General features: G+C 36.2%; 1 protein-coding gene across 1 annotated transcript in view; it reads right to left on the reverse strand.

The window, feature by feature from the left end:
* The window catches only part of AGBL4 (AGBL carboxypeptidase 4), an 892,605-nt gene that overhangs the window by 795,276 nt on the left and 76,528 nt on the right, over positions 1–20,801 (reverse strand). The window contains exon 3 of the mRNA XM_084872915.1: positions 983–1,107. Coding sequence (XP_084729041.1) covers positions 983–1,107 — 125 coding nt within the window. The remainder of the gene's footprint in view (positions 1–982; positions 1,108–20,801) is intronic.

Consider the following 20,801-nt stretch of genomic DNA (forward strand, 5'->3'; position numbering starts at 1 on the left):
TGACACACAATTCAAGTTGCAGTTGAAAAGAATAGAGAGAAGCAAGGAAGAAGGTGAAAGAGCAAACAGGAGAGATTGACTTGAACGAGGAAATTAAACAACCTCCTCACATTCTCCGAAATATACTAAAAACTAGATGACCCTGAATGAAAACGGCATTCATCTCCTTAAAAACGTCATATCACTATGTATACAAAGTTTATGCAAAGCCTTTCGTGATTAGCTGTCTCAGTATAACAGAATGATAACTGATTTCTTAAGATTATATTTTCATGCTTGTTCCAAGCATGTGTATTTAGTTCTCTCTTCATCAATACACTCTCCCATTCAAAGAAGACTTGAACAGGATTATGAAATCATATACAGTTAGAAAATGTAAATGAAATCATAATTAAAGACAAATTATTATGATCTGAATTTTTTGAAAAGTCAGTACACAGAAACACAAGCAAAAAAGTTTTCTAAAATCATGAGAGAGGGCTATAAAATTGACTGAGTTTTCCAACAGATAAGCAAAGGGAAAATAGAATTGAGTTGCAAGAATCATATTGTTTTTATGATATAAACATCTTATTGTATAGGAGAAGAAAAGCTTTTCCTGAAACTGAGGACCTGTGAGAATTGTATAATGATTTACAGGTTTTTATAGAAGAAATGATATAGAGAACATACCATGATAAACATAATACAAGTCACCTCCTATAGTTTCTGACTGTATTCCTCAAGGAAGCCTACCATATTAAGTTAATGCTTCAATTTCTAAAGCTTACTTTTTGTTCTCAGTTATCTATTTTTATTATTTAATAATCTTTGGATAACAAAAGACAACATATTATACCTATTTATCTATGTCTCTTGAAACAAAACTGTCTCACTGTTATATATGCACAACATGGTCATGACTTTTTTAATATTCCTAATCTGAAACAAAAACATAATCTTCTTACCAAACCAAACTGAAGGCATCCACTATTTCCCTCACCTGTGATTCTTTCACATTTTCAACAGTAAAGTTGAACCAGACTCGGAAACGTGGATTACAGGTATCCGGCCTAATGAACAAATCATATTCAAACTCAGAGACCTGGTCCACTCGTCCAAGGTTACCTGGGAATAAAAATTAAGAGAACTGGATTTTAATAGAAGTTCATGCATTTTAAGGGTACATACAGTTTTAAATATTAAGAGTTACTACAGTGACATTTGTCATCATTCAGTACTTGTAGGTACAGTATTCACAATTTCTAAGGCTGCTGACTCCAAATGCAGACCAGAGGCTTTGAGCTAAGCCAGGCTGTGATGCAAGCAGCTTTTTCAATCCTTATCATCTAGCAGATCTTTTTGTGTTTTAGATTGGGACACTGTATGGAGCATGTATCAAGGTCCAATAAATCAATTAAGAATTACAACCTGCCCTCACCGGTTTGGCTCAGTAGATAGAGCGTCAGCATGTGGACTCAAGAGTCCCAGGTTTGATTCCAGTCAAGGGCATGTACCTTAGTTGCCGGCACATACTCAGTAGGGAGTGTGCAGGAGGCAACTGATGGATGTTTCTAACTCTCTATCCCTCTACCCTCCTCTCTATAAAAAAAATCAGTAAAATATATTTTAAAAATAATTACAATCAAACTTTAGTTTCCTAGTTCAAAAAACAATGATGATAACACCTTAATATTTTGAATAAAGCTTTATGGTATATAAGCTACTTTTAACATATTGTATTTGATCTTATTTAACTCTCAAGTGCAATAGGGCTATGCATTTGTACTGTGTTTGGTGTATCTTCCAACTTCTATCAGAACATGTTAAAGGTTTTAAACAAAAAATTAGAAGTAGTTACTCTGTAAGAATAACTATGATAAACTTACAAACAACCATGAAGTTATTTTCCATTTTCTCCAACAACAGAACAGTTATATTAAAAATGTACAAACAACACATTGCAGGCAGATCACGAGCATTCTCATGTTTCATATTACAGAGTGCTTTATATAAATGTTAAAGGCAAGCCTTAAAATTAAATACCCATTGCATTTTGAAGTTATTTATTACATGTTCTTAGAAGCTAATATTGTTTTAAAGTATGATACTTTGTAAAATGTTTTCTGTACTCATTCAATAGAAACTTATCTAGCCACTGGGTAAAGCTAGCAGTAAAACTACTGGTGCACAATGTGTTAAGTTTGAGTTCCATTCTTTGACTTTCCTCTCTCAGATATTCAAACAAATAGTGAATTGCCCAAAATGTTAATAGTAAGATAAAATAAAATAAAAAAGAGTTTGGTGGAATTCCCAAATCAGATCATCAACAGTTAAAGAAGAGTAAAGATGACTATAGACATCAACAAAGCAATTGACTGAGAATCTAGTGCTGTATTGCATATGAAGAGAACGGCAATATGTTGCTTTAAAATGAGCTCTAGAGTCCTTGGTCAAAAGAAAAAATACCAAAACAACTCAGAATTAAACTTTAACCAAACATAAATAGAAAATATTTAAAGCAAAAAAGGAAAAGTAGCCATGACACATACAAAAGAACAACAATAAGAATGATCATTGACTTTTTCTCAGAAATCATGGGGGATAGTAATGAAATATTTAAAGTGATGAGAGAACAAAACTCTCAATATTCAATATCCAGTGAAAATATCCTTAAAAATGAGGGTGAACTAAATCATTTTCAGATAAACAAAACTGAGGGAATTCATTTCCAGCAGACCTGCATTACAAGCAAAGCCAAAAGATATTAGATGGAATGCATGTCTATAAGAATAAATGAACACCATAAAATATTAAATAGCATTTAAATGCAAAAGCCTTTGTCTCAGAATTTTTTAAAAGGCAATTGACTGTTTAAACAATGACATTTAAACAATGACATACATTGTATAAAGCTTGAGATAGAAGCAGTATTAATACAAAGAAATACACTGAGTGGCCAGATTATTATGACCAACCCATCAGTACTTCATTGGGCCACCTTTTGCCTTTTAATACTGCAGTGATTCTTCTTGGCATTGATTCCATGAGATGTTTAAAAGTGATGTGAGGAATCTGACACCATGCGTGATGTCCAGTTCTGTGAGATTTGATGGTTGTGGAACCAGCTGCCTGATGGCTCTTTTAACTTCGTCCCACAAATGCTCAATTGGATTGAGATCTGGTGATTGTGGGGGCCATCTAAACAAGTCAAAGTCTCCCTCATGTTCTTGAAACCACTCCTGCAAAATACGAGCACTGTGGCATGGCGCATTGTCTTGTTGGAAGAAGCCATCTCCATTGGGATACACCATCAACATGATAGGATGAACTTGATCAGCAACAATACTTAGGTATGTTGTCCTATTCCGATGTTGTTCCACACAAATTAAAGGGCCCAAATCATGTCAGGAAAACATGCTCCAAATCATAACACTGCACCAAACATGCATGTACTCATGCATGTGGGGGTGTATGCTTTCATGTTGTTTCTGCCAAATTCTCACTCGGCCATCTGCATGATGCAACTGGAAATGTGATTCATTGGACCACATGACTTTTTCCCAATGTTCAACTGTCCAATCCTTGTGTTCCTGTGAGAATTGGAGACATTTTATCTCGGTAACTGTGAAATTATAGCTAATTTGCCTACAAACATCAGATGGTCATAATAATCTGGTCACTCAGTGTATATTGCAATGGGTCAAAAAAGAATTAATGAGAGATCACGTAAAACAGTGAGAAGAATTCACTGGTATATATTAATGCGTTAACTTTCATGGGAAAGACGAAGCAAAACAGTCACAATTATCGCAAAAAGTAATAGTGAAATTTCCTTTCAGCAAAAAACAATAGTGAGGTCATCTTAGATATAAATTCTTGAAGGATTGAATTATGATTTAGCATGTTTGGACTAGAATAATCAAAGGTTCCTTCTAACCAGAGGTGGGTTTACTGTGAATCAAATGAAGCTTAAGGTTTAAGGTTTCTCACATACAAAGGCCCTTATGCAGGCTGAGAGTTGCAGAGAGTATAATACAAAGAAAAATCAAGGCTGCACTTGTTTGAAGCATATCCTGTAAATAAGAGATTTCAGCAGAAAATCCCTAAAAAAACAATAACTTATTGTGATATTTCTTACTGTAAAGATATAATTTTATATTAATAATTTTGTGAATTTTTCTTAAAGACCACCCTCTGAAATTATATAAGCATCAAGCTGTACAAAACTTAGAATGGTCCTTGCTTCCTGAGTTTCTGTAGCATTAAGAAACAGAGTTATAGTATGACTCACAGAGTTGAGGGCATATTTTCATCTTCATCTACAGAAACTGATTTTCCAAGTAAACAAACAAGTTGATTTCCTTAAAATATATTAGGAGCTATTAACTAGCAATTAAACATTGAATACATGATGAATAATTAATGCTTTATATCTCGCCATCCAATGATGAATAAAAATAGAGATGTGAAAGTTGAGTGACATTTTCAAAGTCATTCTTCTTCAAAAGTTAATAATGCTTTCTGGGTACATATTTTTAAGTGGATGGACTATTGATTAGAATTGCAGTCAGAAGACCTGGTTATAGCTCTGGGTCTATAATTTATTACCTTTGTGACCTTGGGCTTTTGATAGGATTACCTCTTCTGTAACTCTGGTTCTCACATCAACTTCTCAATTAATCTTCTCTTACTCAGTCTGTAGAAACAAATTCTTAACTGATCTTCATGCCCATAGCAAGACCTCTCCTCTCATATCATATGATTTCCACAGAGCCTGTCATAAAAAGACTCTATAACTAGGCCCTTATATACTTGTGCAAATTCAGCTATCATTTGAGTTCTTGGCAAGGGGGGATTGGTAACACAAATTTATTCACTGTTATAAAACAATACTATCGCCGGGACCGGTTTGGCTCAATGGATAGAGCGTCGGCTTGGGGACTGAAGGGTCCCGGGTTCGATTCCGGTCAAGGGCATGTACCTTGGTTGCGGGCATATCCCCAGTAGGGGGTGTGCAAGAGGCAGCTGATTGATGACTCTCTCTCATTGATGTTTCTATCTCTCTCCTCTCTGTATAAAATCAATAAAATATATTAAAAAACAAAACAAAACAAAAAAAAAAACCAATACTATCTTGGCACATTTACTTAAGCTATTCTCGTAGTTTGGAGTCCTCTCATCATCTATGCTTTTCATTGAAGGTATGTTCCAAGCTATTTTCAAAAATTAATCTTTCCCCATCATCTTCTCAGATTTTTTCCAATCACTTTCTTTATTATTCATTTATAATGCCATCAAATGGTAAAGTGGTTGAGGACTTTAGCAGTGAATGAGACAGTCCTGCTCTCAAGTCTTTGCTCTACTACTCACTAAGTTGTATAACTTTGGGAAAGTTATTTAACCTCCTTGAAATTCAGCTTTCATTTACTAAGTCTCTATCTTTCGGTTCTTATGCTGTCATAGAGAATATCAACATAAATTTAATCATTTGAAGTATAATGAGGGTTATGAAGAAAAGATACATTCCTGGTATCATAAAAGCATACAATAGAAGAAATTAATCTAGTTTATAGGATAAAGGTAAGCTATCTTTTTTATTTTTTTAATCCTCACACAAGGGGATATGGGGCTTTTTTAAATTGATTTTTAGAGAAAAAGAGAAACACTGATGTGAGAGAAACATTGATCAGCTGCCTCCGAAATGCTCCATGACTGGGGATGGAACATGCAACCCTTTTCTAATATATATATATATATATATATATATATATATATATATATATATATATATAGTTTTTTTCTTTTCCCCCAGAGAGGAAGAGATAAAAACATCAATGATAAGAGAGAATGATCTACTGCCTCCTGTGGGCCTCCTACTGGGGATTGAGCCTTCAACTACCCAAGGTAATCTACAGACTCAATGAAATCCCTAGTAAAATACCAGCAGCAAATCTCACAGATCTAGAACAAATACCGTACTCCAAAATTTTATATGGAACCAAAAAAGACCCCAAATAGCCACAGCAATCTTGAGAAAGAACAAAGTTGGAGAAATCACAATACCAGATTTCAAGTTAAACTACAAAACCACTGCAATCCAAACAGCCTGGTACTGGCACATGAACTGGCATATAGATCAATGGAACATCAGAAAACCCCAAGATCAACCCAAGCCATTACGCTCAATTAATGAATAAAAATAGAGGTGAATAATTGACAAAATGAGGGAAGAGCATACAATAGAGTTAATAGAGTCTCTTAAATAAATAGTGTTGGGAAAACTGGACAGATAACATGCAAAAAAAAAAATGAAACTAGACCACCAAACTTAGACACAAGAATAAACTCACAATGGATAAAAGACTTAAATGTGAGTTGTGAAACCAAAAAATCCTAGAAGAAATCATAGGCAGCAATGTCTCAGACATCTCTCATAGCAATGTTCAGAGATACATCTCCTAGCGCAAAAGAAAACTAAGGAAAAAATTAACAAATGGGACTCCATCAAAATAAAAAGCTTCTGCACAGCAAAAGAAACTATCAACAATGCGAAAAGGGAGTCCACTGTATGGGAGAACATATTTGGCAATGATACATCTGATAAAGGGTTAATAACCAAAATATACAAATTACTCATACAACTTAAAAGGAAGATAAACAATCGAACTTTAAAAATGGGCAAAGGACATAAATAGACACTTCTCCAAAGTGGACATACAGATGGTCAAGAGACATAAAAAATATGCTCAAAGTTCTGAGAAATGCAAATTAAAATGACAATAAGGCATCATCTCACACCTATCAGAATGGCTACCATCAACAAATAACAAGTGCTGGCAAGGATATGGAGTAAAGGGAACCCTAGTATACTATGGGAATGCAGATGGGAATGCAGACTTGTGCGGCCATTATGGGAAACAGTATGAAGTTTCCATAAAAAAATTAAATATAAAACTGCCATTTGACCCAGTGATCCCACTTCCAGAAATATATCCTAAGAAACCTGAAATACGAATTGGAAAGAATGTCTGTACCCCTATGTTCATAGCAGCACAATTTACAATAGGTAAGATCTGGAAACAATCCACAAGCCCATCACTAGATGAGTGGATAAAAAAGCTCTGGTACAGCCCTAACTCAGTGGATACAGCATCAACCTGTGGACTGAAGGGTCCAAGGTTCAATTCTGATCTAGGGCATGTACCTTGGTTACAGGCACATACCCAGTGTGGGGTGTTCAAGAGGCAGCTGATCAATGTTTCTCTCTCATTGATGTTTCTAACTCTCTATCCCTCTCCCTTCCTCTCTGTAAAAAAAAAAAAAAATCAATAAAATATATACATATATTTTAAAAGCTATGGTACATTTATAACATGGAATACTATGCAGCAGTAATAAGAAGAATATCTTACCCTTGGAGATAGCATGGAGAGACCTGGAGAATATCATGCTGAGTGAAATAAGTCAGTCAGAGAAAAGTATCACATGATCTCACTCATATGTGGAATCTAAATAACAATATAAACTGATGAACAAAGTGGATCCAGAGACATGGAAGCATGAAACAGTTTGTGGAATTTTGGAGGGAAGGCAGGGGTGAGTAGTAGATGAGAGGTAATCAACCAAGGACCTTGTATACATATATGTATGGCCCATGGACACAGATGAGGCCATGCATATATGTGGCAGTGAGAGCATGGAGCAGGAAGCATGCAGGAGGGAGTTAATGGGGGGGAAAGGGGTTCATATGTAATACTTTCAACAATAAAGAATTATTAAAAAATCAAGAAAGACATGTAAGGAAATTACTCTAAATAAAATGAAGTAAGTATAATAATACCAATGTGAAAATTATTAATTCCATGCAAAAAACATCTAAGCCTTAAAGGAGAGTAGACTTTATCAGATTGATACAGTTGGAGTTCAGGGAAGGCAAAGGGGAAAATATGTACAAAGTCACAGATATGTGAAATAGCCTGGCATAATTAAAAAGTGGCAATTTTTTCCTAGCCAGTTTTGTTCAGTGGTGAGAGTATCAGCCCAACTGCAGGGTTACATGTTCTATTCCAGTCAAGGGCACGTACCTTGATTGCAATCTCAATCCCTGGTGCCCATTAGGGCATGTATAGGAGGCAACTAATCGATGTATCTCTCCCACATCAATGATTTTTTCTTATGTCTCTTCCCCTCTCTTTCACTCTGTAAAAATCAATGGAAAAAAATATCGTAGGATGAGATTTAACAAAAAATAAAAATAAAAAGTGGCAATTTATTTGTTTGGCTAGTGCCATAGTTGGCAAATTTCAGCTCACAAGACACATGCGGTTCTTTGGCGCCTTGCGTGTGGCTCTTCCACAAAATACCACAGCCTGGGTGAGTCTATTTTGAAGAAATGTTGTTAGAAGAAGTTTAAGTTTAAAAAATTGGCTCTCAAAGAAATTTCAATTGTAGCACTGTTGATATTTGGCTCTGTTGACTAATGAGTTTGCCGACCACTGGGCTAGTACATAGAATATATAGAAAAAAGTAGCCAGAGAGGAAAAAAAAATGGTGGCTGAATAGGCAACAGTGTTGTGTACCTCCTCCTAGAGCCAGGCCAGAAAAGCAACTAAATCAGAGAACATCCACCCTGAATTAACAAATTAGACACAGCTGAGGAGACAATGTGTATATATAAAAAGCCGGCTACCAGAACACCATAATGACCAGAACAAACAGTTGCTATGATGCCCACTGCTGGCCCAATGGGGGTGTGGGACCTGCTGGCCAAGCTCCTGCAGCCCCTCCCCCCAGCTGGCCCCACTCCTGATGGGACCCCACCATCCAATTGGCCCACAACCCCTCCCTCCAGCCTGCCCCACCCCTGATCACCACCCTACCCAAATAGGGAGCAAATAGGGAGCGGGGCCAGTTGGCCAACCTCCTGCAGCACCTCCCCTGCCTGGCCCCACCCCAAATCAACCCCTCAATGTTGATCAGGGGCAGAGCTGGCTGGCCCACTGCAAACAGGCTGACAGGGAAGCAGTCAGACATCAATTAGGTGGCAGGGGAGTGAAAAGGGGGTGATCAGGCTGACAGGCTGGAGCAGTTAGGGGCAATTTGGAAGGCTGGCAGGTGAGTGGTTGGAAGCCAGCAGTCCTGGATTGTGAGAGGGATGTCCCAGATTGGAGAGGGTGCAGGCTAGGCTGAGGAACCCCACACCCATCCCCGTGCACGAATTCATTGCACCGGACTTCTAGTAAATAATAAGGCTTAAAGATTTTATTAGTCCCAAAGTAATTTTCAAGTTGCATAAAATACTCTATTTCTATATATATGAAAGTACTTTTACTTTCCTTCCCTATACATTCAGTTTTCATAAAATATTCAACATGTTGCTATCAATGTCAATAAAATGTATCTGTTACTGGAAGAAGGAAAATCCATTTTGCAAAATGATAGGGAGATTACCCAGCAAAACTATAATCATCAGGGCTAGGGAGTGGGGAGAAAGGCACAGAAAGAGAGAGAGTGGTTAAGCAATTTAAGGTTTTCTTAAGCCACACGCTGCATTTTCCTACAGAGGATTTTTAAGATGAGAAATAGACCTTAAGATCTTAGATAGGCCTGAGGCAATAATAAAAAAAAAGGTCAAATATTCTGCTAAAAGGCACTGCTATCTTCAGAACAACAACTTATCAGCCAGTTTGCAGAGCCTCCTTATTTACAGCTATTGGTCCCAAAGGAAGTGCACTTGAGTGTATGCCACGATTACTTTGTAATGAGTTTGCCAGGAATGATACAGAAAACAAATTTGTAACTGTGTGCCATTCACAGCTCAGAAATTTTAGCAAATACTTTTTCTTCTGGTAAGGAAGAAGAGGGAGATGGGACACAATGGAGAGGGAGAAAAAAATGGAAAGAGAAGAAAGGTGGCCTAACAATAAAAAGCCACCTTCAGCCCCAGCCGGTTTGACTCAGGGATTAGAGCATCCACAGGTGGACTGGAGGGTCGTGGGTTCTCTATCAGTATCAGACACATACCTTGATTGCAGGCTTGATCCCCAGGAAGGAACCAACTGAAGTGACTCTCATATTGCTGTTTCTCAATCTGTGGCTCTCCCCCACGCTTTCTCTCTCTCTCTCTCTCTCTCTCTCTCTCTCTCTCTCTCTCTCTCTCTCTCTCTCTCTCTCTCTCTCTCTCTGAAAATCAATTGGGGGTGGAGGCTCAAGACCCTGCAGAAGACTGAGTTACAAGTTTACAGGCATAATTTGGAAAAATTAGAGATTACCCACCCCAGCTATCTGTTCCTAGCTCAAAGGCCTTATTCTAAGGCAACTCCATAAAATGCTTGTTTCCAGGGAGTGGACTTGTACTCTCACAGATTAGCAACAAAGGTCAAGTGCTGACCTACACAACTAGGACACCTACATATAGTGTGCTCATTTCCAAAAGCCTATTCTATCTCTTAGTGCATAAAAGTGCATACTATGATAAATGAGGAGGGTAGAGAATTAAACTTTATCCAAAAACTGTCAATAAATCTATTGTTGGAAATATATGTGAATCGAAGTAGCAGAGATAATCTTTGTTTTTTAAAGAGGTAGTTTTTCAAAAAAAGAATTACACAAAGTGCTCCTCTGTTATTGTCAATATGCTGCAGGTTTTGAAATACTATTTTTTGTCCAAACGATAAAAATCTTGACAAGTAAGCAACAGAAAATCTCTAATACACTTGCAGCTGCATTTCAATCTATACATATAATTTGCCTGGCCTAGCAAAATTATTGGAACATTTGGACCTCAACTTCAAGATAATTAAAAAAACAAATTTTATATTTCCATTGAAATTTGTTGACAGGTATTTAAATTTTGAAAAATGAAAATCCAGATGAGAAGATGGAGTAAAAACCTACATGTGAATTTCAAGAGCTGAAAATTAGGAAAAGGCTTTTTTCCAACTTCACACTTGATATTAACAAAGCAAACAAACAAAGAAAGAATCTTCAGTTCTTCTATTTCTAAAAAATATAAGTTTGTGTGGAGAGAGATGGGAAATAATTTGATGTCAGAAGTCTCTGGTCTAAACTCCTAAAATCATAAGAAGGATGTTCTCTGATAACAGAATTAAAATCAACAAAATGAAATCTGAGAAATAGCTCAACAATTATAAAATATATATTTTATATAACTAAAGGATCAAAAAAGAAATAATAATGAGAAGCAGAAAGTATGAAGAAAATGAAAAAAATATAAAAGTTAAGTCTATTTATAAGTTCTAAATTCTAATATCAGACAATAGTTTTGAAATCAATAATGTGATAATCTGCTTTAAAGAAATTAGAAAAATAAGAGCAAACAAAAAACAAAATATACAGAAGAAAATAAAGATTAGAAAAAATTAATTAAATTAAAAAACAATAAAATCAATTAAACCAAAATGTGGCCCTTTTTAAAATGTTATTTTTAATTTTTTTAAGCCCAGCCATATGGCTCTATGGTTGGGGAAGACCTATGAACCAAGAGGTCAAGACTCGATCCCCAGTAGAAGGCATGCAGGAGACAGCCCATCAATGTTTCTCTTTCATTGTTTCTTTCTATCTCTCTAGCCGTCTCCCTTCCTTTCTCTCTAAAATCAATAAAAACATATTTTAAAAGTTTTTTTAAAAAAAAATCTTTATTGTTGAGAGTATTACAGATGTATCCCCTTCTGCCCTGCTCCACCCAGTCCTCACCCTACCCCAGGCCCTCACTACCCTATGATCTCTGTCCCTGAGCAGTACGTATATGCATATAATTACTTTGGTTAATCTCTTCCTACTTCACTCCACTCTTCCCTCTGAGATTTGTCAGTCTGTTCCATGTTTCCATGTCTCTGGTTCTATTTTATTTATCAATTTATTTTGTTCATTAGATTCCACATATAAGAGATATGTTAACTAACCTGATTGTGGTAATCATTTCACAATGCATATGTAGACCTTAAATATATAAAATTGTTATTTATCAATCCCACTACAATAAAGCTGGAGAGAAAAAGGAATGGAATACTGATACCTGCTATAAAATGAATGAAGCTTGAAATATTATGCAAAGTGAAAAGAAATCAGTCACAAAAGACCACATACTGTATGAATCCACTTATATAAAATATCCACAATAAGGAAATACACATAAATGGAAAATAAATTAGTGACTGCCTAAGGCTTAGAGGTGTGGGGAAGAATGGAGAGTGACTGATAATTCGTACAGTGTTTCTTTGAGTGGATTACACAAATGTCTTAAAATTATACTATGGTGATGGTTGCACAACTCTATTAAAATGATAAAAATTATTAAACTGTACTATTTGTATGAATGAATTTCATGGATGTGAATTATATCTGAATAAATCTGTTAAAATAAAAATTTAAAAAATAACGTTTCTAAGGAAATGACAAGTCAGACAGAAAACTGAAAAAATACTCCATAGTATAACACATATGCTAGAGCTAGGAAGATAGGAACCTCTCTAATCCAGATCTACAGTCCAGAATTGTGCTAAACTATTGTACTCTTGGCCTTTATGAGGGTTAAGGGGAGCCCTCTAATACTGAAATATCATGGCTTTGTAGTTAGAACCAGGTCTAATTCCCCACTCTTCCAAGTACTTGCATTAAGACTATGGCCTCGCCGAAACCAGTTTGGCTCAGTGGTAGAGCCTCGGTCTGCGGACTGAAAGGTCCCAGTTTCGATTCCGGTCAAGGGCTTGTACATTGGTTGTGGGTACATCCCCGGTAGGGGTGTGCAAGAGGCAGCTGGTCGATGTTTCTCTCTCATCAATGTTTCTAGCTCTCTATCTCCCTTCCTCTCTGTAAAAAATCAATAAAATATATATTTTTTTACAAAGACTATGGCCTCATTTTATTCATCTATAAAATAAAAACAAACATAATTTTCATAGAGACTTTGAAAGAATATATGTAAAGCTTCTAGCACTGGTCCTTATGCAAAGGAGAAATTCAACAAATCAAAGCACTTATTATTGTTATTACATTCAGAACTTTGCTGAATACTACTAATTACCCAGCTATAATATTAATATCCTGTTTCAGGATGGAGATGATACCAATGTACTCTAAGATTATGTACAATGAGAATTCTATTCTTACTGCAAATCATGCAACCTAAATTGAACTTCAGCTAACAACTTTTAAAAACTATTTGCAAGTTGGTGTGTTTTTTAAAATCCCATATACCACCTGCTCACAAATTCAGCCCCCTCTGTAGCATCTCATTAGGAAGAATGCCAAAACAACAAGCTAGAAAGAAATGTCACAAAAATGAGTATCGCCTTAACATACCTCTCAGAATCACTAAAAATCAACAAGTATAATTCCAGAGCACATGAGAAATGCCAGGAAAAAAACAAACAAACATATTTTCTTAGGTTATATTCACATAAGTTCTGACAAAAGGTAACAGGAATAAAGAAGGGCCATCCTTTCGATATAACAGTTCATTAGTCAGTCTCAGAAAGATTGTCAAATGTGAATGGTTGAGAATATGTTTGTATATTTTCAGAAAACAAACTCCAAGACCATGTGGATTCCTGCAACAGAGAGGAGTTGACAGGACTACTCCAGCCATGAAGACAGAAAAGAAACAGTCCAGAGATGGAAAGATGGAAGACGCTGACAACGGCTTGCCATACTAGCAGTCAGCAGCTGTGCGTCAATGCAGGTTTCCCAGGACCAAACCAGAGAGGGTGGGATCTGCATTACCACCATTTGTCAACCATCCAGAACTGAAATATCATTGCTGACATGTACACATAAGGAGATGTTGGACATTGAAATTGGGATTCAAAAGAACTGTTGGCCCAGAAAGAAGCTCACTACAGACTGATTCATTTGCCTCTCAGCATAATCATTACTGCTTGTCTCATTTTCAGTTCTTATAAGTGTATTTCTAGTAGCAAATGATCTCGCTCATCTAGGGGAAATGATGAACAACATAGACTGATAAACAAGAATAGACCTGGAGACAAGGAAGCATAGATCAGACTGTTGGACCTCAGAGGGAAGGTAAGGAAGGGTGGGGATAAGGAGGAGAGATCAACCAAAGGACTTGTGTGCATGCATATGAGCCTAACCAGTGGTCAAGGACAACGGGGGGGGGGGGGGGGGGGGGGGGGGGAGAATGCATGGGGAGGGGTTTGCGATGGGAATGGGGGGGGGGATGAGGACAAATATGTGATACCTTAACCAATAAAGAAATTAAAATAAAAATAAAATAAAAATAATAAAAATAAAAACAAAATATTATATAAACCTTTACCTAATATTATATAAACCTTTACCATAGGTAAACATATTTCTAATTAGAAGTATAACAACATATAAATACAATAAATTAAATAAATAAATCCCCCAAATCAATCATACAGAGACAAATTTTTTGCTAATATCTTGGGGTACCCTCTTCATACATTTTTCTATGAATATTCATATTTTTACATGTTTGAGGTCAAACTATGTATAAAGTGTCATAGCTGATTTAGCTTCATACAGGGTGGGGTAAAAATAGGTTTTCAGTTGTTCATATGGAAAATAATACGTTAATAGAACAAACACTGTCTGTTGCTGCACAATAAATTAACTCAAAACTTAGCTGCTTCTAACAAAAAATATTTATTGCCCCACAGCTTCTATGAGTTTCTGAGATAAACCCTTTCTACCTTGGGTTCCTGCTAAGTGACATTATTTTTTACCTCCTTTCAGGCCCAGTTCTTTCAATGAGAGGATTAGTGAAACACGCCCTTAAAATCCTCAGAGGGCCTATTGTCTAATTTAGCACTCTGATATTCAATCTTTCTTAGGTCTGAACAAAGGATTTTACAGTCACATCCTCAGTTTCATCTCAGGGATACCCTGGATTTTCTGAGAATACCTTAGCTTTTCTCTTTACCTGGAAGAATTAATTTTAGAATCACTTGTCACCTGGAAAGGCTGAGAAATTTTAAACCATTGGGTCCTGGCTCTTTCGTGTCTAACTGTTCTTCCTTTAGTTTCTCTCTCTCTCCTCACATTTTACTATAAGCAGCAAGAAGTAACCAGGCAGCACCTTCAACATTCTGCCCAGAATTTCCTTAGCTACAATTCAGTTTCACTTAGTGCATCTTCTACTTTTCACATGACTGCAATGACAGTTTTGCTAAATGTTCCATCACTACGTGAAAAGAATCCTCTTTCCTCTAGTTTCCAGTAAGATTATTTTCACTTTCCTTTATGCTTTCAACTGAATTCCTCTAAAAGGTAGACTTGTTTCCACAGTTTCTTCAGTGCTATCTATACAAGATGCACTGACACTTAGCTAAAATACTGTAAGAGTAGAAGAGAGGGGATGAAGAGGTCCAGGCCAGCATGAGTATATAAATGTTTTCCAACACTTCATTAATGCTCAAAGAATTCAGCTGAATAAAGAGAAAGGAGTAAATATCAAGTCATAAAATATAATCTAACCCAGACTCACCTTAATAAAGACTAAAGTGAAGCCCAAATAAAAACATGAGGAAAGACAGCATTTGGAGGTTGAGTCCTCTGTCAGGATTCCCAACATCACCCCCAGGTTTGATAGTTCACTAGAAGGATGCAGGGGACTCAGGACTTAAACTTACAGTTACAGTTTATTGCACAGAAAAACAAAGCAAAATTAGCAAAGGGGAAAAAATGGCACATGGAATGAAGTCTTGAGAAAAACAAACACAAGCTTCCAACTGTGGTCTCACAATGATGTCACACAGGAAACAATTCTTTCACTGGTGAATTATGAAAACAACAGAAATTTATCTACCACAGAAGCTCATCTAAGCCTAGGAACCTAGGGTTTTGGGGGGTGGTTAATCATTGAACCTCCAGATCCCTAGAAGGAAAGAAAATTTTCACCACAAACTATCTAGACAAGCTAGTGCTGTTTTCTCTGCTGGTACCAAGCATGTAAAACATTCTTACCAGAATAGGCCAAGAGAATTCTCAGAGCTAACCAAGAGGCAGTCACAAAAACAGGTCCTTCTTGGAAATATGCAAGGTTTAGGAAACTCATGCTAACTGAGTTAATTCTTTCTTGCACAAGTCCCAAGTTAGAGGGGCTTGGTAAATACCTTAGGCTTTCCAAAAGTCTGCTCTTAACTAAGTTAAGAGCATGTAACTAGGTTCATGTAAGGTCAAGATATTTAATCGGTATTGCAACCTAGTTACAAAGCATGTAACTAGGTTCATGTAAGGTCAAGATATTTAATCAGTATTTCAACTGATACTGGTTCAAAAATCATCTCTTTGGATGATAAAATCAAAACCAAAAGTTTCTATATTACATCATTCACAATGTCCAGCTTACAATAAAACATACAAAGTAACACAAAAAGAAATGCAGTCAACAGAGAACAACACTAAGATAGCCAAATTTAGAGCAAACCTAAAAATAAATATGGCAAAGAAGCTAATAGAGAAAATAAAATGGAATGATAAATATACACATTAACATGTGTATATATACATTAACATGTATTTATATACTTAATGTATATATATTAAGATGTATGTGTATACATGTCAAATGTCTACTATGAAATTAAAGAAAATTTCTGTCCTAGTTTAGTTCAATTTTGTTTTTGTAAATATATTTTTAATGATTTCAGAAAAGAAGGGAGAGTGAGAGAGAGATAAAAACATCAATGATGAGAGAGAATCATTGATTGGCTGTCTCCTGCACACCCACACTGGGGATTGAGCCTGCAACCCAAGCATGTGCCCTGACTGGGAATCCAGCCAGTGATCTCTTGGTTCCTGGGTGGATGCTCAACCACTAAGCCAGTGTTTCCCAACCTTCTCTCATGATGAGAATCACCTGGTGGAGTTGTTAAAACACAGATTCCTGAATCCCAACTAAGAAGTGCTAAACTAGAATTTTTGGGAACATATAGGTAAAATTGTATACCTAACTAGTGCTCTAACACAGATGTTATATACAGAGCACTAAGTTAGGTATGCAATTTTACCTATATGTTCCCAAAAATTCTAGGTTAGCACTTCTTAGTTGGGATTCAGGAATCTGTATTTTAACAACTCCACCAGGTGATTCTCATCATGAGAGAAGGTTGGGAAACACTGCACTAAGCCACACCTGGATGGGCTAGTTCAATTTTAAAAGCCCATTACAAATTCAGCTAAAACCTCTACCTCCATTATACCATTAATTTCCCAGAAATCAAATCATGTCAGTCTCCTACCTAAATCTCCTCAATAGTTTCCCAATGCACATAAAATGAAACACAAAGTCTTTACTACTCTCCATCCTGCATGACCTAGCACCTGTCTACTTTTCTGGTTTCCTCTTTTGCCACGCTTTCCTCTATTAAAGTATTCTCCTCTTTTCACTTAGTATACAAACGTCTTCTGAGTACTGAAACTGTCAGGGGGAATGCTTTGTAAAGAATATGTCTGTCTAACCACTATGCTGCACAATTGAAACTAATACAAAATTATATTGAATGTAAACTAAAATGGAAAAACCATTTTTTAAAAGACCCTTTTCCACACTGGCTACATTCTTGCCTTCTCATGGATGCCTCCTTATCTTTCAGATCTCAGTTTAAAAGTTATCTCATCACAGAAGTCTTTCCTAACTACCCTAAAAGTTTCCATAAAATTTCTATCACTGAATTCTCTCTTCCTTCATGGTCCTTCTCACATCTTGTAATTGTACGTGTTTATTAACTTCTTATTGACTTTTTCCCACCAGATAAAGCTCCTTAAAAGTAGAAAACATATCTTTTTTGTTCACTCATGTATATTACCTGATTGCCATTATGTATGAAACATAGAATGTACTCAATTGATATGTGTTAAATAAGTGGTATATGTAAATACCTACAACACAAAAGGATCCCAGTAAATTTTCTCTTTATGAAATTACTACAGTGCTGATAAAATTTACATGACCAGAGGCATCATGGATATGTTCTCCTGAATAACTTTCATCATTTGTCTTCCTTTTCATAACATGCAAGTATCACATCTAAAACAGCAAGAGCACAGTTGGAGAGGATTCCTTCAGCAGAAGACATATATTCAGCGGAGCCATGTTTAAGCATTAGTAATAGCTCTCATAGATTTGTAATGTGGAAAAGCTGACCATTTATATGTATAATAGAGGGGGGGAAAAACAATTACACGGTTTCTTGATAGAGAATAAAATAAAGTAAAAACCAGCAACTACACAAAATCAACAAGCCAAAATTGGTGGTTACCAGAAAAATAAAAATGTACATGCTTAAAATGGGATCAAAACATAGACACATATAAGAACAAAAGTAATTAAACTTTAAAGAGTAGCCAAATGGCAGTTTGTGGAGATGAAAACAAACACAATAGTTATGGCCCCCTAATTATTGTAAATCACTCATAGAAATGAGTAGAAAACCACTGGAGGGAAAAAGTAGATGCTTCACAAACGTCAGTGGCAAGCATTATATCAGACCTGTTTGTATTTGTTTGGTATACATACCAATTCCTTTTTCCTTACCCAGGTTCTTTATCATGCTTCACCTGAACATAGAGTATATGTAAAATCCTTAATCACCTTAAAGCACTCTATCATTATTGGTTGCATGAGTGAACATAATCCAATCAAATAACAGAAGTCCATTAATCTCTAGCCCCTTAATTTTATCCAGAGCACTTATTATCTAAAATTTAAATATTTGTTATATTTATTTAAATATAGATTGTAGTTATATATGACATATATTATATTTAACTATATAAAATATAAACATGTGTATAGCATATTTAAACATATATTTATGGTCTAAAAGTACATTATACATTATATTATTAATATACTAGAGGCCCAATACATGAATTTGCACATGGGTGGGGTCCCTCAGCCTGGCCAGTGATGGGGGTCGATTGGGCTGTCTAGCCCAGTCCCTATTGGGGTGATCAAGGCCTGCCGGCCAAGGGGGAAGGGGGACAACAGGAAGTTGATCCGCTACAGGAGGTTGGCTGTGGGAGCACACTGACCACCAGGGGGCAAGTCCTGCCTTGAGAGTCTGCCCCATGGTGGTCAGTGCACATCATAGCAACTGGTCATTCGGTCATTTGGTCATAACCATTGCTTAGGCATAGATATATATTATCTCCCCCTACAAAATATCAGGACTATGAAAACAAGAACTTTATCCATTTTCACAGCTATATCCTCAGAGCCTAGAACACTATCTGACATATAGCTGGTAATCAAAATTCCTGGCTTTAATTTCTTCAAATAATATTCATCAACTACAGGATCAAGTCTAAACACAGTACCATGGCATAAAAGGTATCATTTATTAACACTAAATGATTTTCCAACATCTCTGACCATGGTCCTCCATGGCTCTCAGTCTTTACGTACACCAAGGTACTCATTTGCTTCATTAAACAAAAAATATACTGGAGTAGTCCAAGAGAGATGATACTTCTTGAATTAGGAATAGGGGGTGATAGAAATGGAGATCAGAAGCATACAGAATGATGAAATGCTTTGAAGGTAAAATAATGGAAACTGCAAATAGATTGAATATTATGCATGAGGGAAAGAGGAGACTAGTAGACACCCATATTTCTGGTTTGAGAAACTGTGAACAGAGGAAGGAATGGGTTCAACAGAGAATATCTAGAATTCTATTTCAGATTTCATTATTTTTTTTAAATGTTAGTATGAATCCAAATAAAGATGTCCATAGAAAGTGAACATATAGCTAGTCAAGAGAGAAGGTCCAGATAGAAAATTGATATTTGGAAATCTTATATAATAAAAGCCTAATATGCAAATAGACCAAACTGCAAAATGACTGGTGAGGGGCAGAGTCAGCAAACGGGCAGCGCCAGACCAGCCAAGGCAGGTGATGGAGGGGATGGAGATCGGGGGACAGCGGGAAAGGCCACTCACAAGCCAGCACCATCCCCCGGTCACCCCACTGGTCGCCTCCTGCAGAGGAAGGCCAAACTGTGGCTTAGGCCCTTTACCCTTGTGAGAGGGCACATGCCGAGCTGAGGGACACCCCCCTTAGTGCACAAATTTTCGTGCACCAGATCTTTAGTCACTAAATAATGGCTAATGATATGGTTATATCTTTGAGGTAAATATGATTTTCCTTATTTTAGGTGAGAAAGTGATTTTCATACAGGTAGTAACTTGCTCAAAGTTATACATTAGGTGCTATTAAGAAAGCCAGATTCTAATTCTTACCAAAAAAAAAAGCTAAAGTTTCTACTATATAATACTACAAATGAACTGCCACAGTTTGCGGAATATTCTCATAGCATTTTAAACCATCTATATTTTAAAACTTTGAAATTCAATTATTCATTTATAGATATGTTTCTTCTCAGTAACTAGCAAAAATCTTGATGATAAAAATTACCTTACTTACATTTGTATCCTAATACATGATTCAACCTAGAAATTCAATAAGTATTAGGTGAAATAAATGGTGACTGAAAGAATACATATGAGAACTTCAGTGGAGGATATCTTCTATTGTCCCAGGAACATAAATATTAATTCACTCATGACGATTTCAATTTGAGGTTCAGATTGGTACTGGGAATTTAATATAATTCACCAAATATTTGGTGGACACTTGTATGTTAGAAATTGCACTAGATATTGAAAGGTAAGAAACTAAATTCAGAAAATAAAACGAAACTTCTGCCTTTAGTATAAAAATAGAAAAATAGAAATAGGTAAAATATGATAAACACATTGAGAAGGAGAAAGATACTGGTATTAAAAACAATTGAAATGAGGCTTT

This window comes from Pipistrellus hanaki (assembly GCF_964339955.1).
Source record: "Pipistrellus hanaki genome assembly, chromosome: 2".
NCBI classification, from domain to species: domain Eukaryota; kingdom Metazoa; phylum Chordata; class Mammalia; order Chiroptera; family Vespertilionidae; genus Pipistrellus; species Pipistrellus hanaki.